The sequence below is a fragment of the Geotrypetes seraphini genome, chromosome 3 (genome assembly GCF_902459505.1).
Source record: "Geotrypetes seraphini chromosome 3, aGeoSer1.1, whole genome shotgun sequence".
NCBI lineage: Eukaryota > Metazoa > Chordata > Amphibia > Gymnophiona > Dermophiidae > Geotrypetes > Geotrypetes seraphini.
In genome coordinates this window covers 359,873,625-359,900,122 of record NC_047086.1, presented here as the reverse complement: position 1 = coordinate 359,900,122, position 26,498 = coordinate 359,873,625, and the positions used below count along the sequence as shown (strand labels likewise).

The following is a 26,498-nucleotide window of genomic DNA, read 5'->3' as shown; positions in this document are numbered from 1 at the left end:
AATGGTAAAACCAGAGGACATAATTTGAGGTTGAGGGATGGTAGATTCAGGGGCAATGTTAGGAAATTCTACTTTACGGAGAGGGTGGTGGATGCCTGGAATGCGCTCCAAAGAGAGGTGGTGGAGAGTAAAACTGTGACTGAGTTCAAAGAAGCGTGGGATGAACACAGAGGATCTAGAATCAGAAAATAATATTAAAAATTGAACTAAGGCCAGTACTGGGCAGACTTGCACGGTCTGTGTCTGTATATGGCCGTTTGGTGGAGGATGGGCTGGGGAGGGCTTCAATGGCTGGGAGGGTGTAGATGGGCTGGAGTAGGTTTTAACGGAGATTTCGGCAGTAGGAACCCAAGCACAGTACTGGGTAGAGCTTTGGATTCTTGCCCAGAAATAGCTAAGAAGAAAAAATTAAAAAAAGATTTAAATTGAATCAGGTTGGGCAGACTGGATGGACCATTCGGGTCTTTATCTGCCATCATCTACTATGTTACTATCCTCCCCCCTCCTTAAATACCTCCTGGCTGGCTGCCTCCTGCAATGTTGTGGCCAGCGGTGTGGGGCAGGAGCGATCTTTTCAGCATCCAGCTGACAGCAGGCATTGAGGAAGCAGCGCAGGGCCAGGCTGGATGCTGAAAAGATCACTCCTGCCCTGCACCGCTGGCCTTGACATTGCAGAAGGCAGCCAGAAGCTGTCCAGCGAGAGAGCTACAGTATTTTAAAAGGTGCAGGGCACTCCACTAGCGCCGCAGTTGATCTACTAATGGAGTGGCTTATCTACAATGTCTTTAGATAGGCCACCCTATATAAGGACGCCGCACCTACTGCATCAGATTGTAAAACCCATATATAGGCCACAGCATCGTTCTATTAGGTAACCGTGCAAAGGCTGCCATTTTAAGAAGATGCATATATTCAGCAGCAAAGAATTTATGCAGAAATAGCTGCTGGGAACAAATACTAACTATTCAACAATATTTAACCATTATATGAGGGTGGTTTGAAAAGTTTGGTTAAAAATAAAGTAGTCGTCAGAAAAATAGATTGGCAATTTAAAGAAAATAAATAAATTGCTTTTTTACTGAACTTTTCAAACCACCCTTATATATATTGTTAAGCAGATTAAAGTTATGACTGATGAGCATTTTTTTTCAGCCTAACTTACCCCTCTTTTTACAAAACCACGATAGCGGTTTTTAGCACAAGCTGGCGTGCTGAATGCTCCGCACTGCTCCCAACACTCAGAGTTCCTATGAGTGTTGGGAGCAGTGTGGTTTTGTAAAAAGGGGAGGGGGGTTAAATTGCTTAGCAATTCAGATAGCAGCTAAATACCATTGTTATATGGATAGTCAGGTGAAATACGCTCTACTCCAGCAGTATACAGAAAGTGTCAAGAGTAGAGAGGTATTTTCAGTGGCATAATCTATCTAGTTATATGTTTAGTGGTAGCTGCTGATAAAATTCTCTTTTAAAATTGGCCCATTTAAATCTAAACAACCTAGCTCTCAAAGCTGCTGGGCCCCAAACAGAAGCAAACGCTAATGATCTGATCAACAGGAAGTCCAGTTAAACTCTTTCAAAACTTTGTAAAGAGGGCTGTGCACCTCAATATGTCACCATGAACCCATGTACATAAACAAGGAATACTATATCATGCTAACTGCAAATATAATTATATATGCCTGTTTTTACAAATACTCTACTTTTATTTAATTTGAAGGGATTCAAGATGTTTTGTGGTGCCTTTGTCTACCTCTATATTATGTCAAATCCCTGCCACCAACTAACTGTATGTCCCTTGATCAATATTTGGCTTAAGCATGAAGCACCACAAAGCAATTCAAAGTTTACCCTCTCAGTCTCATGAGAAATATCATCATACAGAATTGGGACCGATACACGGCAAGACACTTACCTACAAATCTTTGACGCAGCGGGAGTTGAAGCAACACCATAAAAATTGAATGACACAGGCGCCGTAGCCTTCAAAGGATTACGATGAAACCAGTGGGTCATTTTTTAGCAATATTTTCAGCAATAATAAATTTTGAAAAACCTGAAGTTAGAGAATATATATGTAAATAAATGCAATGCAAACAAAATCTATATAAATGAGGTTATGATAATTATCCCATTCCATAATAGTTAATATTTATTTATTCATTTTTATAGCCCATCCTTAGGAGCCCAGAACGGGTTACAAGGATGCATACCCAAACAGAGACATTAGAGTCAACAACATGCTACAGGATCAAAATACAAAGCTATAGAATCAATAACTTACAGCTTATAGAGAATGTGACTAGATGCTTTGCAGAATCTAAGAAAATAAATCATGGTCACAAATGGGTATTAACATATCTGCATAGATCCAAGGACTTCCTGGGACACCATATCCAGATCTTTCCTGATGTCTCTAGAGAGACTCAAAAAAGAAGAAAATAATTTTTAATTTTGAAACCTGGAGTGACTCAAATAGGGGGTATTTTCTTTTTGAGCTATCCATGCAAACTGTTCTTTGAAGAATATCTTTACAGAGCCATCTCATTTGATAAGTTTCCTCTCAAAGAAGCGTCTTGAGAAAGGAATAGCTACGCCTAATGAAGTTTAGCTCTCTGTACCGCAGTAGACATACGTTTTTCCTAAAAAAAAATGTTTTTGATTAATTTTGCTCTACTCTTTAAATCTTGGTTCCAGTTATTGAGGACTAGTGTGTGATCAAATGAGTCTATTTTATGTATTCATACATTTCTAAGTTTGATGTGTTTTTCGATTTTGGAAAATAAGTTTAATTTGGTTTTTGATCGCACTTTTCTGTACAAGATTTTTATGCTTGGTAAATATTATAAAATTGTATAAATAAATAATTAAAAAAAACAACAACATATCTGCAGTAAACGGTAGAAGAACCAGTTAGCAGGCAAAGGTGTTCTAAGGTAATGTACGTTAAAGCAATAATATTAACAATACTAAAGAGAAACAGAAGTAGAGGGCGACAAACAAAAAAGGAAACCTTGGAGTCAAAGGGCTCCTTTTACGAAGGCGCATTAGGGCCTTAACGCGTGGAATAGCGCGTGCTAGCCGCTACCGCCTCCTTTTGAGCAGGCGGTAGATTTTCAGCACGCGCTAATCCGGTGCATGCGTTAAAACGCTTAGCGCACCTTCGTAAAAGGAGCCCAAAGAATGATAAATGCCAAGTTAATTGTTAAGATAGGTTCTTACCGGTAGAAGAGTACAGAAGTCTTGACAAGTGGGTTATGTATCCCGGCTCCACCTCCTGCTCTTCAGTTTGTAACAAAACATTATAAAGATGAGAAATAAAATAGGAGGGGTACAGGGATTCTCCCTAACATAGCCAATTCTGTTCTGCTGTTTAAATATAGCGCTGAGAATTTAAAATACAGATGTTCCCTGATTTATCACAGGAGACCCGTGAAAGCGTCGCCGTGAATTTCTTTTGTTGAAACCAGGTGTTCTATCTTTAGGTGTTTCTTTTTATTTGCGACATCCTTGTAAATGTATAGTGCACCACCGTACAGTTAAATATGTTTTCTTTGAGCCTAATCAATTGACTTCTTTCATAGCGTTATCCCGTTTGGAGGCAGAAAATCTTAAGCCCTAGGATTATTATAGAATAACTCCTGCACTCAGCCTTAAAGTCATTTCTATGTATAAGGATGTACATTATGTTCAATTCTTTTTCTTTTGTTCTCGCTAAAAGAATATCTTGGATCTCATAATTTGAGGACTTGAGCATATTAGCTATAAATTATCTTTGTGTTATGGTATGATTTTCTTGATGTACATAATGCTCATTTTGCTTTTTATACAAGTTTTTTCTTGGTTGTTTGATTTGAAAATCAATAAATATAATTATTAAAAAAAAAAATATATATATATAGCGCTGAGAAATCAAATCAATGTCAATATAAAATAGTATACAAACATGGTACAAACATGCGAGAGAAAAGAAAAACCTCCCCCCAAGGTGGAACTAAAACCACCTACCTGTGTGCAACCAGCACTAATACTGATGGAGATCCAAGAGGTACTCGTATGACTGTACAACTGAGAAATTACAATGCTCTTCAAATACTTTTGACAGGCAGAAATCCAAACTTCTGAATGCATATAAACCTTTCTCCGAGACAGAACGCAGGCTAAATGGAAATCTGACAGGGCAGGCCGTCAAGACTCCTGTACCCTTCTACCAGAAAGATTATCAAGGTGAGAACCTAATTTTCTCTTCTGCTGAAAGGGTCCAGGAGTCTTGACAAGTAGGATGTACCATAGCAGTCCCTGGAGTCTAGGATGAGATAGATGAGCCTGCTGTCAGTACCGTGAACCTGAAAATGGTCTGTAAAGTATCATAAAATTATGGAGGGAGGACCATGTAGCTGCCCTACAAAGTTTTTCGGGCATTAATGCCTAAGTCTCCACCCATGAGGCCGCCACACTTCTAGTGCAGTAAGCTTTCAAAGATACTGATGGCTGCTTATTGTGCAGAGGCAATCGCCATGCAAATTCATCTGGAGATAGACGCCTTAAAGGCTGCCTTTCTCCACTTGCCAGTGTTTTGTTAAAATAAAAAGATGATATGAAAGACGAAATACATTCGTCACTTCTAGGTAATGCAGAAGAATTCTCCTAGGTGGTTCAAAAAATAGATACAAACAAAGAAAAAATTGTTTACATTATGCAGTATGTAGTACTAAAGCACATAGAATTTCCCTTGCTGTCCCAGATTGGGATCACAATCTAAGCTAAGGTGTCTATGAAGTAAATGATATAGAGAAAAACAATAATCAATAACAATATCAAGAGCACCAAACAAAAAAAATTATTAACTTGGAAAGCTGACATCACCTTTGGCAAAAATGAGGGAACTCTACGGAGTGTAACCCCGGCCTCCATAAACTTGAGAGACGGCTCTTTGCATGAGAGCGCCTGTAATTCTGAGACTCTTCACGCCGAGGTGATGGCCATTAAAAAAACCATTTTTGTGGTCAGATCCATCAGAGAAGCCTCCTGTAAAAGGCTCAAATGGTGCTTTAGTGAGATTATGCAAAACCATGTTTAAGGGTCCAAGCTGGAAAAGACTGCCACAGCAGCAGCACCCCCTTCAAGAACCCAGCTATATCTGGATTAGAAGCTAAAGAAACTCTATCCACTCGATCCCTAAAGCAGGATAACCCTGCTACCTACACTTTGAAAGAACAAACTGTGAAACCCTTCTTGAAACCTGCTTGCAGGAAATGCTAAGATTGAGGCTCTCAATGGTTCTACGCCAGCACTGCACACACCAGCGCTAGAACATTTTCCAGGTCTTGGCATAGGCCGCCACCATCGCTGGCTTCTAGGAACATAGGAGAGTCACTATGACCACCTCCGAGTAGCCCTTTTACTTCAAGGCCTCATGCTCAAGAGGCATGCCTTAAGTCCAAAGTGTTCTGGGTCCTCTAGGGCAGGGGTAGGCAATTCCAGTCCTCGAGAGCCAGAGCCAGGTCAGGTTTTCAGGATATCCACAATAAATATGCATGAGATAGATTTGCATCTCATACATATTCATTATGGATATCCTGAAAACCTGACCTGGCTCCGGCTCTCAAGGACTGGAATTGCCTACCCCTACTCTAGAGCAGTGTTCTTCAACCAGGCCCAAAACAGTGTTCTTCAACCGCCGGTCCACGGTGCGATCTATGTGGCATTATCTTCGAGCCAGCTCCCTCTTCCTAACTGATTCAGTGCACAAAGCCACGGGCAGTGGCTCCTAAGGGCATCCTGCGCCTGAACCGGAAGCCTTCTCTCTGACGTTGCAACATCAGATGAGGCACGGGACGTGCAAGGTGCAATTAGTACTATTATGGGGGCGGGGTCTGGGGTGGAGATTGGGTAGAGATGGGCGGGGTCTGGCTCACGACTTAGCCCAGTGTTCTTCAACTGCCGGTCCATGAATCGATGCCGGTCCACAGAATAATTCTTTTATTTCTGCCGGTCCATAGGTGTAAAAAGGTTGAAAACCACTGCTCTAGAGGATCTTCCTTCGTTACCATTCTGCTTTCAGTCAGCATACCTCAGGGCTCTGTGCTGGGACCTCTTCTTTTCTCTATCTACACTTCTTCCCTTGGTTCTCTAATCTCCTCCCATGGATTCCGGTACCATCTCTATGCTGATAACTCACATATCTACCTCTCACTGACTGAACTTTTTACAGCAATCCAGGCCCAAGTATCAGTCTCCCTGTCCGATATTGCTACAGGGGAGTCTTGGTGCCATCTAAAGTTAAACATGACCAAGGCTGAATAAACCTCTTTAACTTGCTTCATAAACCTGCCTCTCCTCTCCCTACGTTCTCTATTTCAGTGGATAATGCTCTCATCCTCCCTGTATTATTGGCTTGCAACATCGGGTCATCTTTGACTCGTCTCTGTCCTCTTCGCATATCCAAAAACTGCCAAAACTTGTTTCTTTCTATACAATGTTGCTGAAGGTAACTGGATCCAAGATGGCTGCTGCTTGCTGCTGCTGAGAGGATGCTTAGGATTGTATCTCTTACCTTTTGAAATGCCTAAGAGAAGGGGTAGGAGCGTTGGTGGAGCCTCCCGACGCTGAGAAGCCCCATTGCCTGCTGTAGATGACATCTTTAAGCGCCTCCTAAGTGAGCAGGTTTCATCAGGGAATCGCCCGCTGGGAGCGCCGGCAGAGAGTAGTGCCGCGGCAAACTCCCTTGGGCTAGATGTCACACTGAGCTCCGACGTAAAGACGCCGCCCCTACAGCCATTGCCGCTGGGAGCCAGCTCACCGCGAGAGGAGAGCACGCCAGAGGAGGAAGTGTTCCCTTCTCGAGAGGCCAGTGTGTCGGAGGACTCGCTATTGGAGACAGCTAAGAGTGATTTTCTCCTCTTGGAATCAGCGACAGGGACAACTTCGGCTAGATGGAATCAAGACTTCAGAGAGGTAAACCAGTCGATTGAACAATTATTAATGGCACAAGCAACCTTTGTTTCCCCAGTTAAACCCTCTGAAGTCACTCTAGACTCTTTTTGGGACTTAGTGTCCAATCTTGGAAATTCCCTTAATCTTCAAGTAAGAAATTTGGATAAAGAAATACAAATCCAGAAAGAAGAAATTAAAATTATACAGCAAGAGACAGTATCGTTGAAGTCAGATATTCAAGAAGAAAAGACGGAGTAATCAAGACTTACTTGTTAAAGATATTATAATTATGAAGAAAAAATTGGAAGCTTTAGAGAAAAATATTCAGGTTAATAACTTGCGTTTAATTAATTTTCCAAAAATTTTATCAATCTCTCCACGAGATATGATAAAGCGATACTTTCTGGAAATTCTTAAAATATCTGAGAATTCTTTACCACCACAAGGGTGTATTATTTGCCTACAAGAAATCAGGATCCTCAAAAGAAAGAAGATGATGGAAAACCACAGGAAGAACCCTTGGACGTTTCCACTTTACTGGAACAATCAGGCCGCCCAGTGGTACAAATTGATTTCTGAATTTAAGAAGCCAAAAAACAGTCTTAGAGATATTTGGGGCATCGAGATAAAACAGTATATTTCTGTGTCTCGTTGGCCACGAATTTGAATTTGGAGGTTGAAATGTACAGCTTCAGCATCTATGAGACAAACATGGTTATTTTTATTACATAGGATTTTTTTTGACCCCCAGTTCGATTACAAAAAATATATAATTCTAAATCTAATAGATGCTGGCATTGTCATATTAATATAAGGACTTTGGATCATCTGTTATATTTTTGTCCACTGATACTTAATTTCTAGAAGTCAATTTGGGGACAAATAAATCTCATTCTTGGGTCATCTATCCCCTTAACCTATGAGGCTGTAATTTGTGGTAAGTTACTTCATGTTAAGCCTACTTTAGACAAGTATAAAAGTTGCCTTTGCCTGATCATGACAGGAATAGGTGTTCAACTGATCACACATAATTGGAAGAACCATAACAGGATTAATTATACTTTTTGGTGGATAAAAGTGTGTACCACATATAAGTATGAAAGAATGATGGCGGAACGTTTGGGGACTAGTAAGTCCTTTAATGATGTATGGAGTCCATTGACTACTTTTGTTGCATTATAGTAAGGGTCATGTTTCTTCCCTTTTCATTAGATTTCTTTACACAACCAGGGAAGGTGGGGGAAGGGAAATGTACGTTGAGGAGTTAAATTATTTAATTATAATATTGAAATCACATCATATGTATTATTGTATTAATAATTAAGATGAGGATGGGAGTAAATGATAGTTTAATGTAATAATTGTATAGTTATTAGTGTGTTTTATGCAGTATTTATGATTTACCAATTGTATTGAACTATCAAAGTTTGAAAATCAATAAAGATTTAAACAGAAAAAAAATGATATGAGGGTAAATCAAAAAGTAAAGGCAAAATACATTTAACAGCTTTAATAGAAGTAACTGTGAGCAATTGAACATATCACTTTTCTACATACAACAAATGCATCATCATACATGGGGACTATCTAATTCCTGCAGAAGTTTTTCAGCTTCTCCTAAAGCCAGGTGAGCACTGCCATCATCAGAGGTGAATCTGTAACCTTACAGCATTTCCTTCAGTGGATCAAAGAAGTGATAATCGCTAGGCACCAGATCCAGGCTGTAAGGAGGCTATGGAAGATGTTTGAACCCAAGCTGTTGCATTGTTGCATGAGAACATGCATTGTCATGGTGCAGCAAGACTGTTTTGTACAATATTTATTTTGCTACGGTTTAAGTTCATTTCACAGTAATGCACCGTAATTTTCACTGTTTGCACATGCTGTGTCCATACTGAGTCAATATCAAACGGTGAATTTCCACAGGTTTCACTTCATCTGCCCAAAGAAAGCGCACTACTGCATGTTGTTCTTCGCTGGTGCAATCTTGCAAATGAACATCCATGTTTCTAACCTCATTGCTGACACATGACTAATAGCCGAGTGCTGTACTGTGCATGGATGAACAGTCCCAACAGGCAATGTACAAGTACATATGTTACATTTCATTAGACCCATTCTGGTTATCGAATAATTTAACAATAGCCTTTAATTTCTGATTCACTCTCAAATGTAGTAAAGTACCACTTGGTAGCCAGTTCCCTTATTTCTAGGTAACGTAGTAAATGACTACAGATAAAGACCCAAATGGTCTATACAGTCTGCCCAAACACTCTCTCTTTTGAGCTCCTTCAAGCTTCCTCTTTAGATATGCCATTATCTAAAGTGCAGGTCACATACCTATATTAATAATAACAGCATGAGTCATATACAGTTATGCCTTAACTCCTACCCAACTGCATCGACACAAGAATAATAATAATTAAAAAAGACAAGGTTATTTCTTGGACCACTTATTTGGATATTAAGGAGGGAAGCCAGATCAATCTTCCAATGCTATATTTTAACCAGTAAAAAAACCAAACAACAGAGAAGAAAAACGACTTAGAGAAAGAACAGCCTAATTCATTAAACCTTTTGTTTTCACCCCCACAGACACAAACCCAATAGAAAGCTTTAGCACATCAAGCCTTGAATATAGTTTTCATACAACAGAACACTCCAAACAGAGGCTCATTTTGAAAACACTTAAGACACACAAAGTACCATAGTGATTGTGATTTGAAAATGAATTCCTATTATTGAATGATACACAAAAGCATAATTTACATAATTTATGTTGCATCTTTAAACGCCTCTATTTTTTTTTTAACCGTAATCATGTCGGTAAGCCAGGTAGGAAATAGAACCAACAATTAAAAAAAAAAAAGGAAATCAATGATCAGAAAGACTGTAAAGCTTGAAGTCAATCAGTCACTCTCCTTACCAGTTCGAAAACAAACCAGCGGCCTCCTAAATTCAGGCTTGAAGTCCTTAGAGCTGGTTTATCCTAAAATAATAAAGAAGGAGGTAAGGACCTCTCCAATAGACCAAAAGCACTTTACCTTGCTACTCCTTCCTCGGGCCACCCAGAAGAAAAAACAAAACAAAAGAAATAGGGGGGGGGGGGCTGTAGTTACCTCGAATAGTCCATCTTACACTACAGCTACAGCTGTAGCAGAATAAGAAGGAAGTGCGGAAGGAGACCTTTAACTGGGCGGAGCTCGTTCTCGGGGCGGGGAAGGACGCGCACTGCGTAACCCAATGAGGCCAACGAGTGAAAAAATGGCGGGTGAAGCGTCAGACTATCCCCATTCATTACTTGTAACGCGGCGGAGGAGGGGAGGGTCCCTGAGGTGAGGGGGTGGGACTTCCTGTGCAGGCAGTCGAGTTGTTTTATGGAAATGGGCTTGGTCGGTTTCGGGTGGTGCCGGTGGCGACAGGGACGCTGGTGGAGGAAGCGGTTGAGGAATATTTTATTGGCACCTTGATGATACGGAAGGACGATAATAATAATCGCACGGCGGCAATAAGCTGTGAGGATGCTAACTTAAAAAAAAGAGAAAAATAAAAGCACACGCAAAATTTAAAAACCCGGGACGCCTTTGCATTTATTTCCTTTTTAATTTTCTTGGGTTTTTTTTTGTTTTTTTTTTGTTTTCGTTTGTTACAACTCCTCCCAGTCATGACCGAGGTGACTAAACTGCTGCAGAAATGGCACGCCAGCTTTCAGAAAGGCACGGACTTTGATTCCTGGGGGCAGTTAGTGGAGGCAATAGACGAATATCAAATGTAAGTGTTGCTGCCGGCTATTTCGGGTGGGGGTGGGGGGAGGTGGTCAGACTTACAGGGAGGGGTCGGGAATAGTTTTGGGGGAAGGAGCTACTGTAAATCAGTGACGGACGCATCCAGGACGATGGGTTGCATCTTCGTGGGACAACGTGAATGGAGGGCGTGGCTCCAATGTGTTTATATTTGTTCTTTTGTCGATTTAGGGTTTTTCCCGTCAGAATTTCTCTTGGGGGAGTGCTGGGTGGGGATGGGACCGTTATGTACCCGCCTGCTTAGGCACAGTCCCCCCCCCACTCCTGCCCATTATGGAGCGGGAGAAGTATAAAATCGCAGAGCTCTCTCCCCCCCCTCCCCCAATCTTTTAGTTCAGTGGTAGCTTGGAATTTCCCACTTGTTTTTTTTCCAAGGGTGGGTTTTTTTTTACATGAAACTGCACCGCTTTCGGTTTCTTTCGGGGCTGTTGTGCGCTCTGGTTCCCCCGCCCACGCTCCTGGTGTTTTTGGGTGGAGCCTCGGCGCGAGATGTGATCATGAGTTCAGATTTCGGCGGCTCTGCCGGTCCCTTGAGGTCGGTTGTATTTTATTTATTTATTTATTTTTTATAAGCCCTGGGCTGGGCGGTGGCGTTTGTGGATTGCTTCTCTCCCGGAGGCTCTTCCCTAACGTCGTATTTTTTTTATTTATTTTTTTTTGGAGAGGAGGGGGCTGGAAACCTGTGTGCGGTGCCTGGGCTTGGGAGGGATAGTGTTAGATCTATCGGCCACTAAAGGGGACCTCTGCAAGACAAACCGATATTGCAAAGGTGCCGACAAGCGCTGGTATTCGGAGCGCTGCTTGAGGCTTGGTTGTTTTAAACGAATATGTATGTTGGGAGAGTCCAGACCAAAAAAAAAAAATGAGTATAGAAATCTGGACGCTTCGAAAGTAACCTGTCAATTTTCTGATTCCCGTGTCCATGGAAACTCTTCACCCCATCCTACTTCCGAGGTACACTTATTTGGATGAACATTTAGCAAATTCTGTAAGCTTTCCACATTAAACTATACCTGCTTATATTTTAAATGATTGTACATAGATGCTTAATGTCATGTGGCTGCTGTTTGACATTAGTGAGGAATGTCGCGGTCATATCTACCGGTAATTGGATAAAGTTACCTACAGTTGCCAATGCAAATTCTTTTTTTTTTCTGGTTGTACGGTCTGTATCTGGTACAGTGCAAGAGACTGGTGAAGGTTTGACTACTCCAGTGCGGTAGTGGTCACTTTATTGTCACATACTGCCAGTGGGGGAACTGTGTAGCTTTGGAAGGAGGGGGAAGGCATTCTCGACTAGTAAGTTGAATACTATCAGCATCCCCATGGTGTTTACCATGGTGGTGACTTTGCAACCAGGATTTAAACAAGGGTGACCCGAGCCTATATACAGTAGTGGTTGAGGCTCTTGGTCACCTTGTTGGGCAGGCTGGATGGATCATGAGGGTCTATTAATGCTGTTCCGTATTGCGTTTTGTTCCTCATATGATAGCCCCCATTTTTTAAAATTACTTGACTCTAGTTAGGGTAATTCAAAATCCATTAGTAATATGATTTAATAAAGCAAACACATCTTTGGAAACAGTGTTCAGAGCAAATATTTTCTGTTGGAAGACATTTTGAGGAAAATATGAGAAATTTTTAAAGAGTAATATCAAGGATTTAACCTGGGTATTCAGCATAAATAATTTGAAGTGAAACAGTGTTTCGTTTGCTAAATCAGTGTATCACAAACTGTGTGCCTCCTGAGATTTCAGGTGTGCCGCGACACACTGGGGAGGAGGAGAGGCGCTGGCTGACTACCTACAGGAAGTGCCTCTTGCAGCGAGAAGCACATCCTGTAGGCAATCATCTGGCCCTCTGCTCTTTGGCCCTCTTCCCTGCTGGCACCCCCATTGGCGGCTCAGGGCTCATCTGGAGGGCCTTCGCACATGCGTGGACGTTGATGCGATGACATCACTTATGCATATGATGTCATCTCATAGTAATATAGTAAATGACGGCAGATAAAGACTGAATGGTCCATCCAGTCTGCCCAACCCTACATGCTCCATAAAAATCAATCATTTAATTAAAATTGTTCTTTTTCTTAGATATTTATGGACCAGAGACCCAGAGCCCTGCCTGGTAGTGTGTTTAGGTTCTATCTACTGAAGTTTCCATCAAAGCTTACCCCAGCCCATCTTAACCATTTCAAAGCCCTCCCCAGCCTGTCCTTAACTGAATGTCCACATATGGGACACATACCATACTAGACTGCCCAGTACCAACCCTAGTTCATTCAATATATACCCATTATTTTCTAATTAGAGATCCTCTGTGTTCATCCCACACTCATTTGAACTCTGTCACCGTTTTCTTCTCCATCACCTCCCTCGGGGGCGCATTCCATGGATCAACCACCCTCTTCGTAAAGAAGAATTTCCTAACATTATTCTTGAATCTATCACCCTTCAACCTCAAATTAAGCCCTCTGGTTTTACCATTTTCCTTTCTCCGAATATATTTTGTTCTACGTTAATACCTTCCAAGTATTTGAATGTCTGAATCGTATCTCTCCTATCCCTCCTTTCCTCTAGGGTAGTGTATTGCAAATTGTGTGCCCCCTGAGATTTCTGGTGTGCCGTGACACGCTGGTGAGGAGGAGAGTCATCCACGCTGGCTGCCTGCTTACAGGATGTGCCTCTTGTGGTGAGAGGCGCAGCTGACTTTCCTGGTCGACGTCTCTCCTCTTCTCCCTGCACCTCCTGGTTCACTGTAACGGCAGGGTCACGGTCAGACGAGCCTCCACACATGCGCGGAAGTTGACGTGATGACGTCATGCATGTGCGTGATGTCATCGCGTCGACTTCTGGGTGTCTTCCGTCTGGGGCACTGGTTTTAGTGTGCCACTGGCCGGAAAAGTTTGCGAGACACTGCTCTAGGGTATACATATTCAGGGCTTCCAGTCTCTCCTCATATGTTTTCTGGCGCAAACCTCCTACCATTTTTGTCGCCTTCCTCTGGACTGTTTCAAGTCTTTTTATGTACTTCGCCAGATATATCTCCAAAATTGAACACAATACTCCAAGTAGGGCCTCACCATCAACCTGTACAGGGGCATCAACACCTTCTTTCTTCTACTGGTCATGCCTCTCTCTATACAGCTACCGCCTTGTCACAGTTTTTTTCGCCTTTAGATCTTCAGACACTACCACCCCAAAGTCCCTCTTCCCATCCGTGCACATCAGCCTCACGGCGACATCCGCGCATTTCCGGATGCCTCGAGCCACAGCCACTACATTTAGTGTGCCATAGTGTGACAAAGTTTGCCAGGACACTGTGCTAAATTCATAATCCAGTCATAATTTTTGGATATGATACCAATTTACTATTCAAGAAAAATGTCAGTTAAACAATCCTGTGTCTAACCAGCAGAAACTGCAGTATAATGGAAAGTGCTGCTGGGATGTAGTGTCTGACATCAGGGAATATAACTTAAACCTGGTTGTACTCTTGTCTTCTGTGATTTACTGTTTTTCTCTTTATTATTAGAAATGGATTAAAAAAAAAAAATAATAATTTGATTTGTGAACTGCTCTGTGCTTTCACAAAGTAGTAATATATTAAACCAAATAAACCATTTGCTATTTTAGCATCACCACCTGCATCTTAGATTAGTATAAAGTTTTACAAATAAGATGTGCTTTTCATTGGTGGAGATAACAAATATGTACTCGTAATTTGTAAATATGATAAATTCAAAAATTGTCTCAAATCTCAAACTGACCAGTACAAAAGGTAATTTCAAAATGAAAAATATACAGTAAGTCTCAACGTAAACAGGACCGACCTGTTGTGAGATAAGTGAAAAGTCAGATAATATGGAAAACAATGGTATCCCCTTCAAAAATGCATGGAAAAAATGGTTCCTTTGCTACAAATCCAAAATGTGGCCCTGCAAAAGGTTTGAGTTTGAGACTACTGATATATGTGGACACATTTAAAAAATGATCCATGCTCTAGGACTGTCGTTTTTGCTGTTCATGGTGTGTTTTAATACTTGCATGCAGGTTTGATTTTTTTTCAACAAGACAATGATCTGAAACATACCTCAAATTCTACTGTGACGTACTTAAAAAAAAAAAAAATAGAATGGCCTTTGCAGTCCCTGGTTTTGAATAGTTCCGAAAGTCTGTGGGGAGATCGTGTACACATGCAGGGAGACCTAAGAATATTTCTAAGTTACAGTAGAAGAGTTCTGCAAGGAAGAATGGGAAATTCCAAAAGCAAAAATAGATTCTTATCTGAACACAGGAAATGTTTGGAAGCTGTTATTATTCAAAGGTGGTGGTAAAGTACTGACTGGAACAATATCAAAAGTTATGTTCACTGCCTACTGTTTTGCAGGTTTAAAAAAAATTATGCATCAATTTGCAGAAATATGTTTTGTTTGATCTTTTGTTTCACCTTTTGTGTACCATCAACTTCTATTCTCTTAGGGTTTCATTGAAACACGTTTGATGGGGGTATCTAAACAGCAGTACAAAAGTTAAGAGTGAGTAATTTGTGCATCCTCCAGTAAGATAGTGGATACTGCTTTTTTTAAATTGCTTTAAAAAAATATACAATCAAAGACAGATGTTGGAAAAAAAAGACAGTGATTGAACTTAAACAAAATTAAATGTGATATATCAAACCATAATGAAACTTGGAAATTCACAATCAAAACGATAATATAAGAAAAATAAATCTATAAGTTTCCCACTTTAGTCCACACTGTGGAGAGTCAAAGTCTACAATATTAGAGGAAGATAGCATAAATTTTTCCTTTTTGATTAGGCTCCTGCTGTAATTATATTAATCTATAGATCAAAATGGTTCAGTATACTGTATATCTCACAAAGACCTATTTAAAATTGAGAAAAAATAAGTATACCTTTACTCTTCAAAAATAATTCTAATTGAGATGGTTCATGGAAAACATAAGTGATTTTTCAAATACTGTTACCTAAGCTGAAACTTGGCACCCCTGTTTAATAATGCACTCCTGTCCTCTGCTCAAAGAGGCCCTCAGCAATCAGCCAGTTAGGTCTGACACAGAGAGGCTTGATTGTTCTGAAACAAGAGCAGTGCAGAGAAAGAAAAGAAGAACAAATTTCAGAAGGGAGAGGGGGATCCTATGAAGCAAGGGCCAGGAATGCGTTAGAGCCATGGAGCGAGTGAGAGCTGGGCTCGTAAGCTGCAGGAAGAGCTGAATGTAATGAGAAGCTTGTGGAGATGCAACAGGCAACAAATATGAATTGCTGTGGCCACCAGTGATACCTCAGAGGTACACCAGTATGAGACTCCTGGAGAAGACGCTTTTATGGTGTTGAAAAACTAGCAGTGCTGAGCAGAGTGGGCTTGCATGAGATTTAATAAACATAGTTTCAAAACTGGAATTCTGAGTGGAGGTGCATTTTCATTCCTACTTTCTCTGTTTGTTGCTTATACACTTCCCCCCTCCGCATTTGCGGTGATAAGGGAACAGCATGGCAGCAAATACCGAAAAACTGCAAATAACTTTTTGTATGTTATTCACAGTTTTTCTATGAAAAAACAAAAACCCTAAAAAAGATTTTAAAACATCGAATAACCTGATCTGCAAGTGTAGCGATTTGCTCCATACAACCTGGAAGCATCAATTTCCTCTGTGCAATGCCGGGAGCAGCAATTTCCTGTGACATAAATTTGGGGGCGGAGCCAGAGAACAAAAAACTGTGAATAAGCGAAACCGCGGTTAACGTAACCGTGAATACAGAGGGGGAAGTGTAATGTAAGGAAAGTGACTGCCATTTTTGAGGGGCCTCTGAATATAATCTTATCCACATAGTTTAAATGTTACTAAAATATTGGAAAGCTATCTGAGGAAACCTCTACTAATGAGGGTTCTCTCAGTTTTACTAATTTTTTAAATATAGCTGGCAAAAAATATCTCTTTTGGGTCATTCCATATTAAGTGGACCAATTTGAAAATCATTCATGCTTGACCTCCAAAGTGAATAAAATGTTTTGTGGACATTCACAAGGGTCTCAAAACTAAATCATGCAAAAACATTTTTTGGCTGAATCTCTATTGGTTCGAGACTTACAATCAGCTGAATGGAGGTCACCTTCAGAGTGCCATGTTCTACATAACACAAAACAGCTACTTTGTCCAGAGTCTGTAGCCCAACAAAACCTGTCAGGGGACTGAAATTGTTTGGATTAGTACAATCCCTGGTACTAAGGGTTCCTTTTACTAAGCTGCGCTAGTTTTAGCGCACACTGCATTGCCGCATGCGCTAGACGCTAATGCCACCATTGAGCCGATTTCCTCTGCCGCATCTGTCTCCGATGATGTCATCAGAGACGCGGCAGAATAACTCGGCAGAGAAGGGCGTGAAGCAGCGTGTTTATAGTGCTGCCTACGCCTCTGGAGCCGGGAGGTTTGTGGAGGGTCAACGGCCGGAGCGGGGCTGCTGTCCACCACTCGTTTGTTGCCACTGGTACTGCCTACTCCACTGGAGCCGGGAGGTTTGTAGAGAGCACAGTCGCACGCATGCGCCTCCAGCCCCTGCAAGCACCGTGAGGTGTCAATTAGAATGTTGCCACAGAAGCACACCTCACGGCGCCAGGACTCACAAATTTTTGAGAGCGCATGCGCGCTCTAGCGTTTTATTATTATTGATTGAGCACAATTAATTAAATTATTTGGCATATTTATTTTTGTATATTTGGATTCTCTTGTATTAATCCTCCAATCTCATCACAGAGTGATTTTTCCATGGCTGGTTCCAAAAACATTCCATTCAGTTGTGACACAACAAAGAAAACAAGTGACATCTGTTAAACAATAAAAAAAACAACAACAGCTATTTTGTAGAAAGGAACAGATAGAACTAGAATGCCTAAGTCATAGTTTCATCAAAACATTAGGATGGGCCAGGACCTGTCCATCAAGGCAGCCATAGTACCATGAAGGACACAGTGGTGTCGCAGGCCGGGGCATGTTCCCCAAATATCTGCCTGAACACACTTCTAATGTGACATTTTGATATGACATCACTGTTTCTTGCAAAGGTGATACTTTTACATGTCTAGGCTTGCATGCAGTAAATAACAGCACAACTTAATGTCCATTTTGAGGGGTAATTTATAAAAGTAGATGGCAAAGCTAAATGCATGGTAAACACAACAAGCTGCATTGTAAAATGTCACATCTATAGTAACGTAGTAGATGACGTCAGATAAAGACCCAAATGGTCCATCCAGTCTGCCCAACCTTTCCCTCTCTAAATTACTGATTTAATTTAAAATTTCCTTAGCTATTTCTGGGCCAGAACCAAAGCTGTGCCAGGTACTGTGCTTAGGTTCCATCTACTGAATTCTCCATCAAAGTTCATTCCAGTCCATCTAAACCATCCTAGTTGTTGAAGCCCTCCCCAGCCCATCCTCAACCAAATGGCCATATATGGACACAGACCATGCAAGTCTGCCTAGTACTGGCCTTAGTTCTTCATATATACCATTATTTCCTGATTAGAGATTATACAGTTACCATTATTTTATTTGATATACCGCCATTATTAACAAAGTCAAATCAAAGCGGTTAACGATAGATAAAAATCAAAGGGAAATAATTTTTAAAAAGCAAAATAAACATAACAGCAAACTGTATGCTGTACAATTAACAATACTAGACACAAAGGCCCTGATTCTGCAAAGCGCATGTAAAGTTAGGCGCAGTTTGGACATCCAAAATAGGCGTCCTATGTAGAATCGCGCTCAGTGACACGCAGCACTGTTTAGACGTCTAACTTTTTAGGCGTTCTTTAGAGAATTGGGTTTTAGGTGATTTTATGGTGTTTTTCGTTATAACTGTGATACTGGGAGTTAGATCTGTTTAATGCTTTTATTTATTTCTCTTCCATCAGAGAGAGTGACTGGGATTCATTCAAACCAGCAACATTAGGGTAGAAGGCTGTAGGTTTAACCAGTGTGCTACAATTGTAAAACTAGTTCCTATAGGCATTGTAAAGGAGGAGCTTAGTTTGGGCTTCAGATAGATCGTAGTTCTATGGACGGAATTTAGGCACAGTTTGGATGTCCTTAATGCGATCTGCTAAATAGCTCTCTGTGTTTTTATTTTTGCTTTATTAAGCTCAAAATACATTTAATAAGGCACCACATAAACAGGGAACATCAAAACAGATATATTGCATACAAACTTTCTATTTTTGTGGGCAAACAGCAATGTTATTTGCTAATTAGAGGAAATCATCCATTAACTGAAGCACAGCATGTGAAAAACAACTTTAGGTTTCTTGCTAAAAAGCTACCCTTTTTTTCTGACAAAACGGTGCTCCAATCAGCTCATTATTGAAAGCAAGGAAAGCATATATAGATTGCATACAGACCTTAGCATGGCTTCTACTTCATTGCAAATGGAGGTGTTCAGCTGCAGAATGCTAACCTCATTGTGAGATCATCAAGGTGCACCTGCAAGGTAGAATGCCACAATTAAAATATGTGCTGGTATTTGAACCCATGACCACTGGAAGATGAGCACAGTGTTTTTAACTGGTGATCCATAGCAGCTTCCACTAATGTTTCTCTTCCCCACATCAGATATGATAGCTTAGGGATCTGCTAAGCTATGATCTTCTCAGGTATTTTAACCTTCACATGGCTAGGATCACTAAGCTCTCATTGGAGGAGCCCCCACAACTGAAAGGAAGTGGCTGTGACTCACCAGGTAAAAGCCCTGGGGTTCATAATTAGAGAATGACATGGTGACAAAATTCATCACCGTTCCTGTCCCCGCGGATAACCGCGGGAAATAATCCCATGTCATTTTCTAGTGTCTATTTCAACCTCGGTCCTTCTACACCAGCATTCTTCAAAGCAAAGCTTGCGGATCAGTGGTTGTGCCCAATTATACTCTGATTCTTCCCTCTCTCCTTAAAGAATGACATGAAGATGGTTTCCCGCAGTTATCCGCGGGGACGGGAACGGTGATGAATTTTGTCACCGTGTCATTCTCTACTCATAATCGAAAGAGAAAAACGTCCAAAAACCGGCCTAAGCCAGCACTTGGACGAACATTTCTCAAAAACGTCCAAGCGCCGATAATAAAACCGGGTTTTGGACGTATTTCTAAACGACCTAGGCCTTCATAGTGCCGTTCAACGTCCAAAGCTAAATGGGGCGTTTCAGGAGGTGTGTTGAGGGCGGGAGTTGGGCTGGATGTGGGCTGGCTTAGACTTAGTTGTACAGTAGAGAATGACACGGGGAAAAAATCTGTCCCCGTCACCGCCGTTCCCTTCACCGCCCCTTCACTGTCACCGCCATCCCTTTCACCGCCCCGTCACCGCCACTGCCATCCCATTCACCGCCCCGTCACCGTCACTGCAGCATGCATAAAAGCCTCAAACAGGTATGATTTTATATACTTATCTTTATTAAGGTATTCCCATGGGTTACATACTGAACATGTGCTGGATTCCTCCATTCTTGCAGCACATGTTCAGGAATAGGATTCAGTAACACATGGGAATGGACACAGCACACTAGTACTCAGATTTAAAAAAAAAAAGAACCAGCTCCTAGCTCAGCCAGACTCCCGTCTCCAACCGGTCAAAAAATCCCACTCAGATAAAAAAAAAAGAACCAGTTCCCAGTTCAGCCAGACTCCCGTCTCCAACCGGTCAAAGAATCCCACTCAGATTAAAAAAAAAAAAAGAACCAGCTCCCAGCTCAGCCAGACTCCCGTCTCCAACCGGTCAAAGAATCCTCCCCCCCCCACCCCCACCCCTGCCACCGCCAACCCTGGGCAGGCAAGTAGTAGGAAAGTGTGCACCTTACCTCTACTTGTAGCGCCGAAGTTTTCAATGAAATTTCAGCTCCTCCAAGTCTGCAGCAGTGACTCCTCTCCAATCCAGGCAGCGACTCCAAAAAAAATCCTGGGCTTGCCTCTCAGCTCCGAAATCCCCCGATTTCCAATCGCTACTGCAACCCATTAAATATCAGGTGTGGCAATAGCGATTGGTCCCCTTCTTGAGCAGGAAAGAACTGACTAATGAGGAGCCAGAATATTGAAGGGGGCGGAGTCAGGCAACGTGCAAGTCGGGTGGAGAGAGACGAGTTGGAGGAGACCACATGGCCGACAAGCATGGCCGCCGGAAAAAAATCAGACACCCGTCCCAAAGTGAACCGAACACACGGTGAAGACCCGGTAAATCGCGGTATGTAGAAGGGGATGCATTTGCCTGCGGGGACAAATCTTTTCACCGTTTTTGCAGGTGGTGAAAACTTTTGTCCTCGTTTCTGCAGCGATTTGGTTATGGAGTCTCCATAGCCCGCAGCCAAACCGCAGCCACGCCGCGGTTCCCCGCGGGGATTGCTCCCCGTGTCATTCTCTATTGTACATCCAGTATCAAAGGACAATGTCTCAACTTTCTTATCGATTTTTTTATCAATTACTCTGGGGCTTCAGACATGCCATTTGGTCGCCCGTTTTTTCGGCGGCACAAAAATCTTAGTGGCTATGGCTGTGGCTTCTTCATTCGCCCACTCAGTAAAAGTTTTTAACGTTTTTTTTATATATATATATATATTTTTTTTTTTGTCTTATTTTTCTTTTTCTTATATAAAGTGCATCGTGCTTTCATAAATAAATAACTTATCTTAAAAGGTGTTGTTTCCTTAGTAAGATCGGGTCAGGGACCTGTCACATCGACATGTTTCGCCGTAAGGCTTTTTCAAGATTAAGTCCCCCTTTCTCAGTTTTAACAGACCATCCCGATATCTGACTTTTGATCTAACAAAGATCAAAAAAGTCAGATATCGGGATGGTCTGTTAAAACTGAGAAAGGGGGACTTAATCTTGAAAAAGCCTTACGGCGAAACATGTCGATGTGACAGGTCCCTGACCCGATCTTACTAAGGAAACAACACCTTTTAAGATAAGTTATTTATTTATGAAAGCACGATGCACTTTATATAAGAAAAATAAGACAAAAAAAAATATATATATATATATATAAAAAGCCCCAGAGTAATTGATAAAAAATCGATAAGAAAGTTGAGACATTGTCTTTTGATACTGGATATAAAATACGGGTCAATGTTTTGAGGAGTGACTGGGGTATTTACTTATTCTCTATTGTACAGCATGTATAACCGAAAGTTTAACAACAGAGCCTAGATGGAACTTGGACGTTGTGACTTAGACCATGTAAAACATGGTCTAAGTCAGTGTTTTTCAACCACTGGTCCATTGACCAGTGCCGGTCCACAGAAATTTCCTGCCAGTTCACGGGGCCAGCACGTGCATCAGGCCCAAAACAGTGTTCTTCAACCGCCGGTCCACGGTGCGATCGATGCAGTGTTATCTTTGAGCCAGCTCCCTCTTCCTAACTGATTCAGTGCACAAAGCCACGGGCAGTGGCTCCTATGGGCATCCTGCACCTGAACCGGAAGCCTTCTCTCTGACGTTGCAAGGTCAGAGGGAAGGTTTCCAGATGAGGCACGGGACGTGCAAGGTGCAATTAGTACTATTATGGGGGCGGGGTCTGGGGTGGAGATTGGGTAGAGATCGGTGGGGTCTGGCCCACGACTTAGCCCAGTGTTCTTCAACCACCGGTCCACAGACTGATGCCGGTCCACAGAATAATTGTTTTATTTCTGCCGGTCCATAGGTGTAAAAAGTTTGAAAAACACTGGTCTAAGTCACAAACACCCACCTAAACTCACCAGATAAGCACTGAAAACACATAACACAAACCCCCACACACTACCCCCTGAACCCATAAAAATTTTTATTCATAACTTTAAATTTCAGCCTCCAGACCATCATCACCTGGCTGCCTGGCATAGGAAAGCCTAGTTTTCCAGCCCAGAGGCAGCTTAAGTCGTCTTGGGGGTGTTTTGAGGACCCATGCCCATAAGCTCCTGTAATCACTGCACTGATACTTAAACATGTGCACTGCCCTATACACCCCTAAAACCCTTTTTTACTGGCATATAAGTGGTTCCTGCAGCCATAAGGGCTATTGAGGTGGTAGATAAGTGGGTCTAGGGGATTCTGGAGGTGGTTTGGGGGGCTCACCGTCGCCTATTAGGGAGCTATAGTGAGGAGAAGCCATGGCACCCTTTTTGTTAAGTTCTCAGCAGTGCCCTGTAAGGTACCCCACTATTTAGGTGGCATGTCTGTGTGTGCAGTCCATCACTTTGCAGACCCCTCCCATGTCCAACAGGGCTTGTTCTAGGCGTTTTGGACTTGGACGGAAGGTTAGATGGAAATGTGGTATAAAGATAGACGATTTAGTGGCTTGGATGATCAGATCGGCAGGATGTATATTTAGACGATTTTCGAAAGTAAAAAAAAGTTGGACATATTTTTCAAAAATGTGTCTTAGGCTCTTTTTAACTTTGAACGACTTGCAAGATGGACGTAAACGGACTTAGACATTCCTTTCAATTATGCCCCTCCCTGTGCTCATCTTCCAGAGGTTATGGGTTCGAATCCCAGCATATACAATTTTTAAAAGACAAAAGAAAAAAAACAAAACCCATAATTAAAAAAAGAGGGTAATGACTTAAATCCTAAAAGTTTCTGTTGACTAAAGGGAGACAAGCTCATGTTAGGTTCCAAACTTTACAAAGGAATTAGTACTAGGGTTGTATTAATCTAAAAAAATTCAGTCCCCTGATAGGTTTTGTTGGGCTGCAGTGCCTGGCCAAAGTGGCTGTTTTGTATTAAGTGGAGTATGGCACTCTGAAGGTGATCAGCAGCTGCTTGTACATCTCAAACCAGTACAGATTCAGCTAAAAATGTTTGCATGATTTAGTTTGAGACCCTAATGCCCACAATTTTTTTTTTTTTTTAAATTCAATTTGGAGGATGTCTAGCGTGGATGATTTTCAAAAATAGTCCCTGGACATGAAATGACCTAAACCATATATTTTTTTACCAGCTATATCTAAGAAATTAGTAAAACCAGGAGAACCCTCATTAGTTGAAGTTTCCTCAGATAGTTTAAATATTATTGGAAAGCTTTGTGGACAAGGTATTATCCAGAAGCCACCCCAAAAAAGGTTTTGCATGGTTTTGTTTGAGACCCTAGGGAACGTCAATGTAAAATTTGTTCAATTTGGAGAAGGTTGAGTGTGGACTCCTGGTCCAGTTGATATGGAATGACCCTTTAGTAAAGGTGGGAGAGTCTCAAGTAGATAGAAACATAGAAGATGACGGCAGAAAAGGGCTACAGCCCATCAAGTCTGCCCACTCTGCTTACCCACCCCCTGTCTATGCCCTAATGACCCAATTTCCTTATCTTGACCCTCGTAGGGATCCCACATGGGTATCCCATTTATTCTTAAAGTCTGGCATGCTGTCTGCCTCGATCACCTGCACTGGAAGCTTGTTCCAATGATCAACCACTCTCTTTGTGAAGAAATACTTTCTGGTGTCGCCATGAAATTTTCCGCCCCTGAGTTTAAGCGGGTGCCCTCTTGTGGCCGAGGGTCCCTTGAGAAAGAAAATATCATCTTCCACTTCGACACGTCCCGTGAGGTACTTAAATGTTTCGATCATGTCTCCCCTCTTCCTACGTTCCTCAAGAGTGTATAGCTGCAATTTGTTCAGTCTCTCTTCGTACGAGAGACCCTTGAGCCCCGAGATCATCCTGGTGGCCGTCCGTTGAACCGATTCAATTCTGCGCACATATTTACTGTAATGTGGCCTCCAGAATTGCACACAGTACTCCAGATGAGGTCTCACCATGGCCCTGTACAACGGCATTATGACTTCAGGCTTTCGGCTGATGAAACTTCTATTGATACAACCCAATATCTGCCTTGCCTTAGATGAAGCCTTCTCCACTTGATTGGCAGTTTTCGTGTCTGCACTGATGATTACTCCTAAATCTCGTTCTGCTGAAGTCCTAGTAAAAGTTTCTCCATTCAAGAAGTACGTTCTGCATGGATTTCCGCTTCCGAGGTACATGACCTTACATTTCTTAGCATAGATAATGCAGAGTTTCCTTCAAAAATCTATAAAAGATGTTTTGGGGGGAAACTTACCATTTGAGGAAAATGGACTCTCAAATTCAACTGTCTTATAGCTATCAAAATTCTCTACCTTTTGATATACAATCAGTTTGTCTTGAAGCAACATAATCTGAGCCTTTTGAACTTGTTGGAATTTAATTTTCAGATCTTCAACTTTAGTAGGATATTCCGACATCTTTAATTCCATTTCCTGAATCTTCATTGCATTTCTCTGCACTGTGGAATTTACTCTAGAGCAAAGATGGAATCCAAATTAATCTCTTTGAGTTTCACCAATGGGAGGATAGTTGTTGAAATCTCCTCTGGGTGAGTAGTTCAATTTCTCCGAATGGCAACATTCTTCCATCTGTCACCATGTTGGAAGCTTTGGAGGCAAACTCGCGGCTACACCCTAATCACTTGCTGAGAATCCAACAAAGCAGCCAGCGATGTTGCAGATACATCCTCTTTATTGGTGGGGTTCAGTGAAACCTTGCTTGCGAGATCTGGGCTCCCCCTCCCTTCCGAGGGTCAGCCTGCATGAAGCAAGAGGTCTTAATTTGTCATAAAGAGATGGTAGAAGCCTGGCAAGCAGGTGCCTGACTGCTCTCTTTCTTCTTCGGCATGAGAAAATGTAACGGTCAACAAATTAAACAAAAAAGCAAACAATCACATGAAGATAATGTAGACCTCTACTGGGCCACCATCTTGGATCTCTGCAGTGGACACGGCTTCTAACTAAAGAAGCCTTGAGAGCGTCACCTCTATCTGGAACCTAAGCTTTAAACAGCAAAGAGAGGCATGTATGCATGTATGTAGGCATCTGGAATAGGTGAAGCATGTTCAAGAGTAAACACTGTTTGCCACTTCAAGGGGCAACTAGCCTGATGTTATTCTGGACTATGCTGGATTGGCTGGGGCTTGAGCTGATTTCTGCAGTAAATTGAAGTGGGAAGGTCTGTCGGGCACAAATTTGAATTTTGGTGGAAAAACAAAATTTGAAACTCCCAAAGTTTTAGAGCATGACCTACAGATATTCCTCATTCCTCCAAAGTCAGAACTTTCCCAATAAACTTCCAGCCTTGTTCCCACCAGAATTTAAAAATCATGACCAATGGACTTTTTCCTGCCTCAATTTTTTTGCTTGAAATCAGCTCAAATCCCAGCCAATCAGGGTTGAGGACCCACTATTATATAAAAACAAAGTGCACTGCAAACCTCCCAGTATAGCCTGAAGAAATCCTTGGCATGACGGCCAAACTTTTTCAGGTTTGGCAAGATCTGACCAACTGCAACAATCAAGGTTTTATTTTTTACCTGATGTAATTTGCTTGGATTTTAGCAAAGCTTTTTTTTTTCTTTATTAATTTTCAAGACATACAAAAAGTGCAAACAAATATGCATACAGATACAACAATTAACAGCACTTGTATTTGAACAAATATTAAAACAAATTACCCTACACCCTCCTCACTATCTGGATGTGTGTGGAAAATTAAGAAATTCCAGGAATTAAGGATTTTACCAATTTAATCAATCTTCTATTTAACATATGCTTCCAACGGACCCCATATTTCTTCAAACTTTTTTTTGTTTCGCAATTGTTCTGCATTCATTCTTTCATACCTATAATACAAACACAATGTTTCCCACCAAAAAGAAAGGTTTAACCTATCATAGTTTTTCCAGTTCCTAGTTATTATTTGT

At 41.6% G+C, this 26,498-nt stretch overlaps 2 protein-coding genes across 9 annotated transcripts in view; one reads left to right on the top strand and one right to left on the bottom strand.

The window, feature by feature from the left end:
* The window catches only part of BROX (BRO1 domain and CAAX motif containing), a 76,072-nt gene extending 65,931 nt beyond the window's left edge, over positions 1–10,141 (bottom strand). The window contains exons 1-3 of one of the 6 annotated variants that reach the window (XM_033936995.1): positions 10,053–10,141; positions 9,860–9,922; positions 1,913–2,053 (exon numbers count right to left, since the gene is read on the bottom strand). In XM_033936995.1, the coding sequence (XP_033792886.1) occupies positions 1,913–2,013 (101 nt within the window). In that variant the 5' untranslated portion in view covers positions 2,014–2,053; positions 9,860–9,922; positions 10,053–10,141. Of the gene's footprint in view, positions 1–1,912; positions 2,055–2,281; positions 2,304–3,219; positions 3,287–9,859 lie in introns of those variants that run through there. The other 5 variants (XM_033936997.1, XM_033936996.1, XM_033936994.1 and 2 more) reach the window with 5 other exon arrangements.
* Positions 10,142–10,266: 125 nt separating this feature from the next.
* Positions 10,267–26,498, top strand: part of AIDA (axin interactor, dorsalization associated) — a 112,452-nt gene continuing 96,220 nt past the window's right edge. Inside the window, exon 1 of one of the 3 annotated variants that reach the window (XM_033937002.1) lies at positions 10,267–10,704. In XM_033937002.1, the coding sequence (XP_033792893.1) occupies positions 10,598–10,704 (107 nt within the window). In that variant the 5' untranslated portion in view covers positions 10,267–10,597. Of the gene's footprint in view, positions 10,705–11,460; positions 11,691–26,498 lie in introns of those variants that run through there. The other 2 variants (XM_033937000.1, XM_033937001.1) reach the window with 2 other exon arrangements.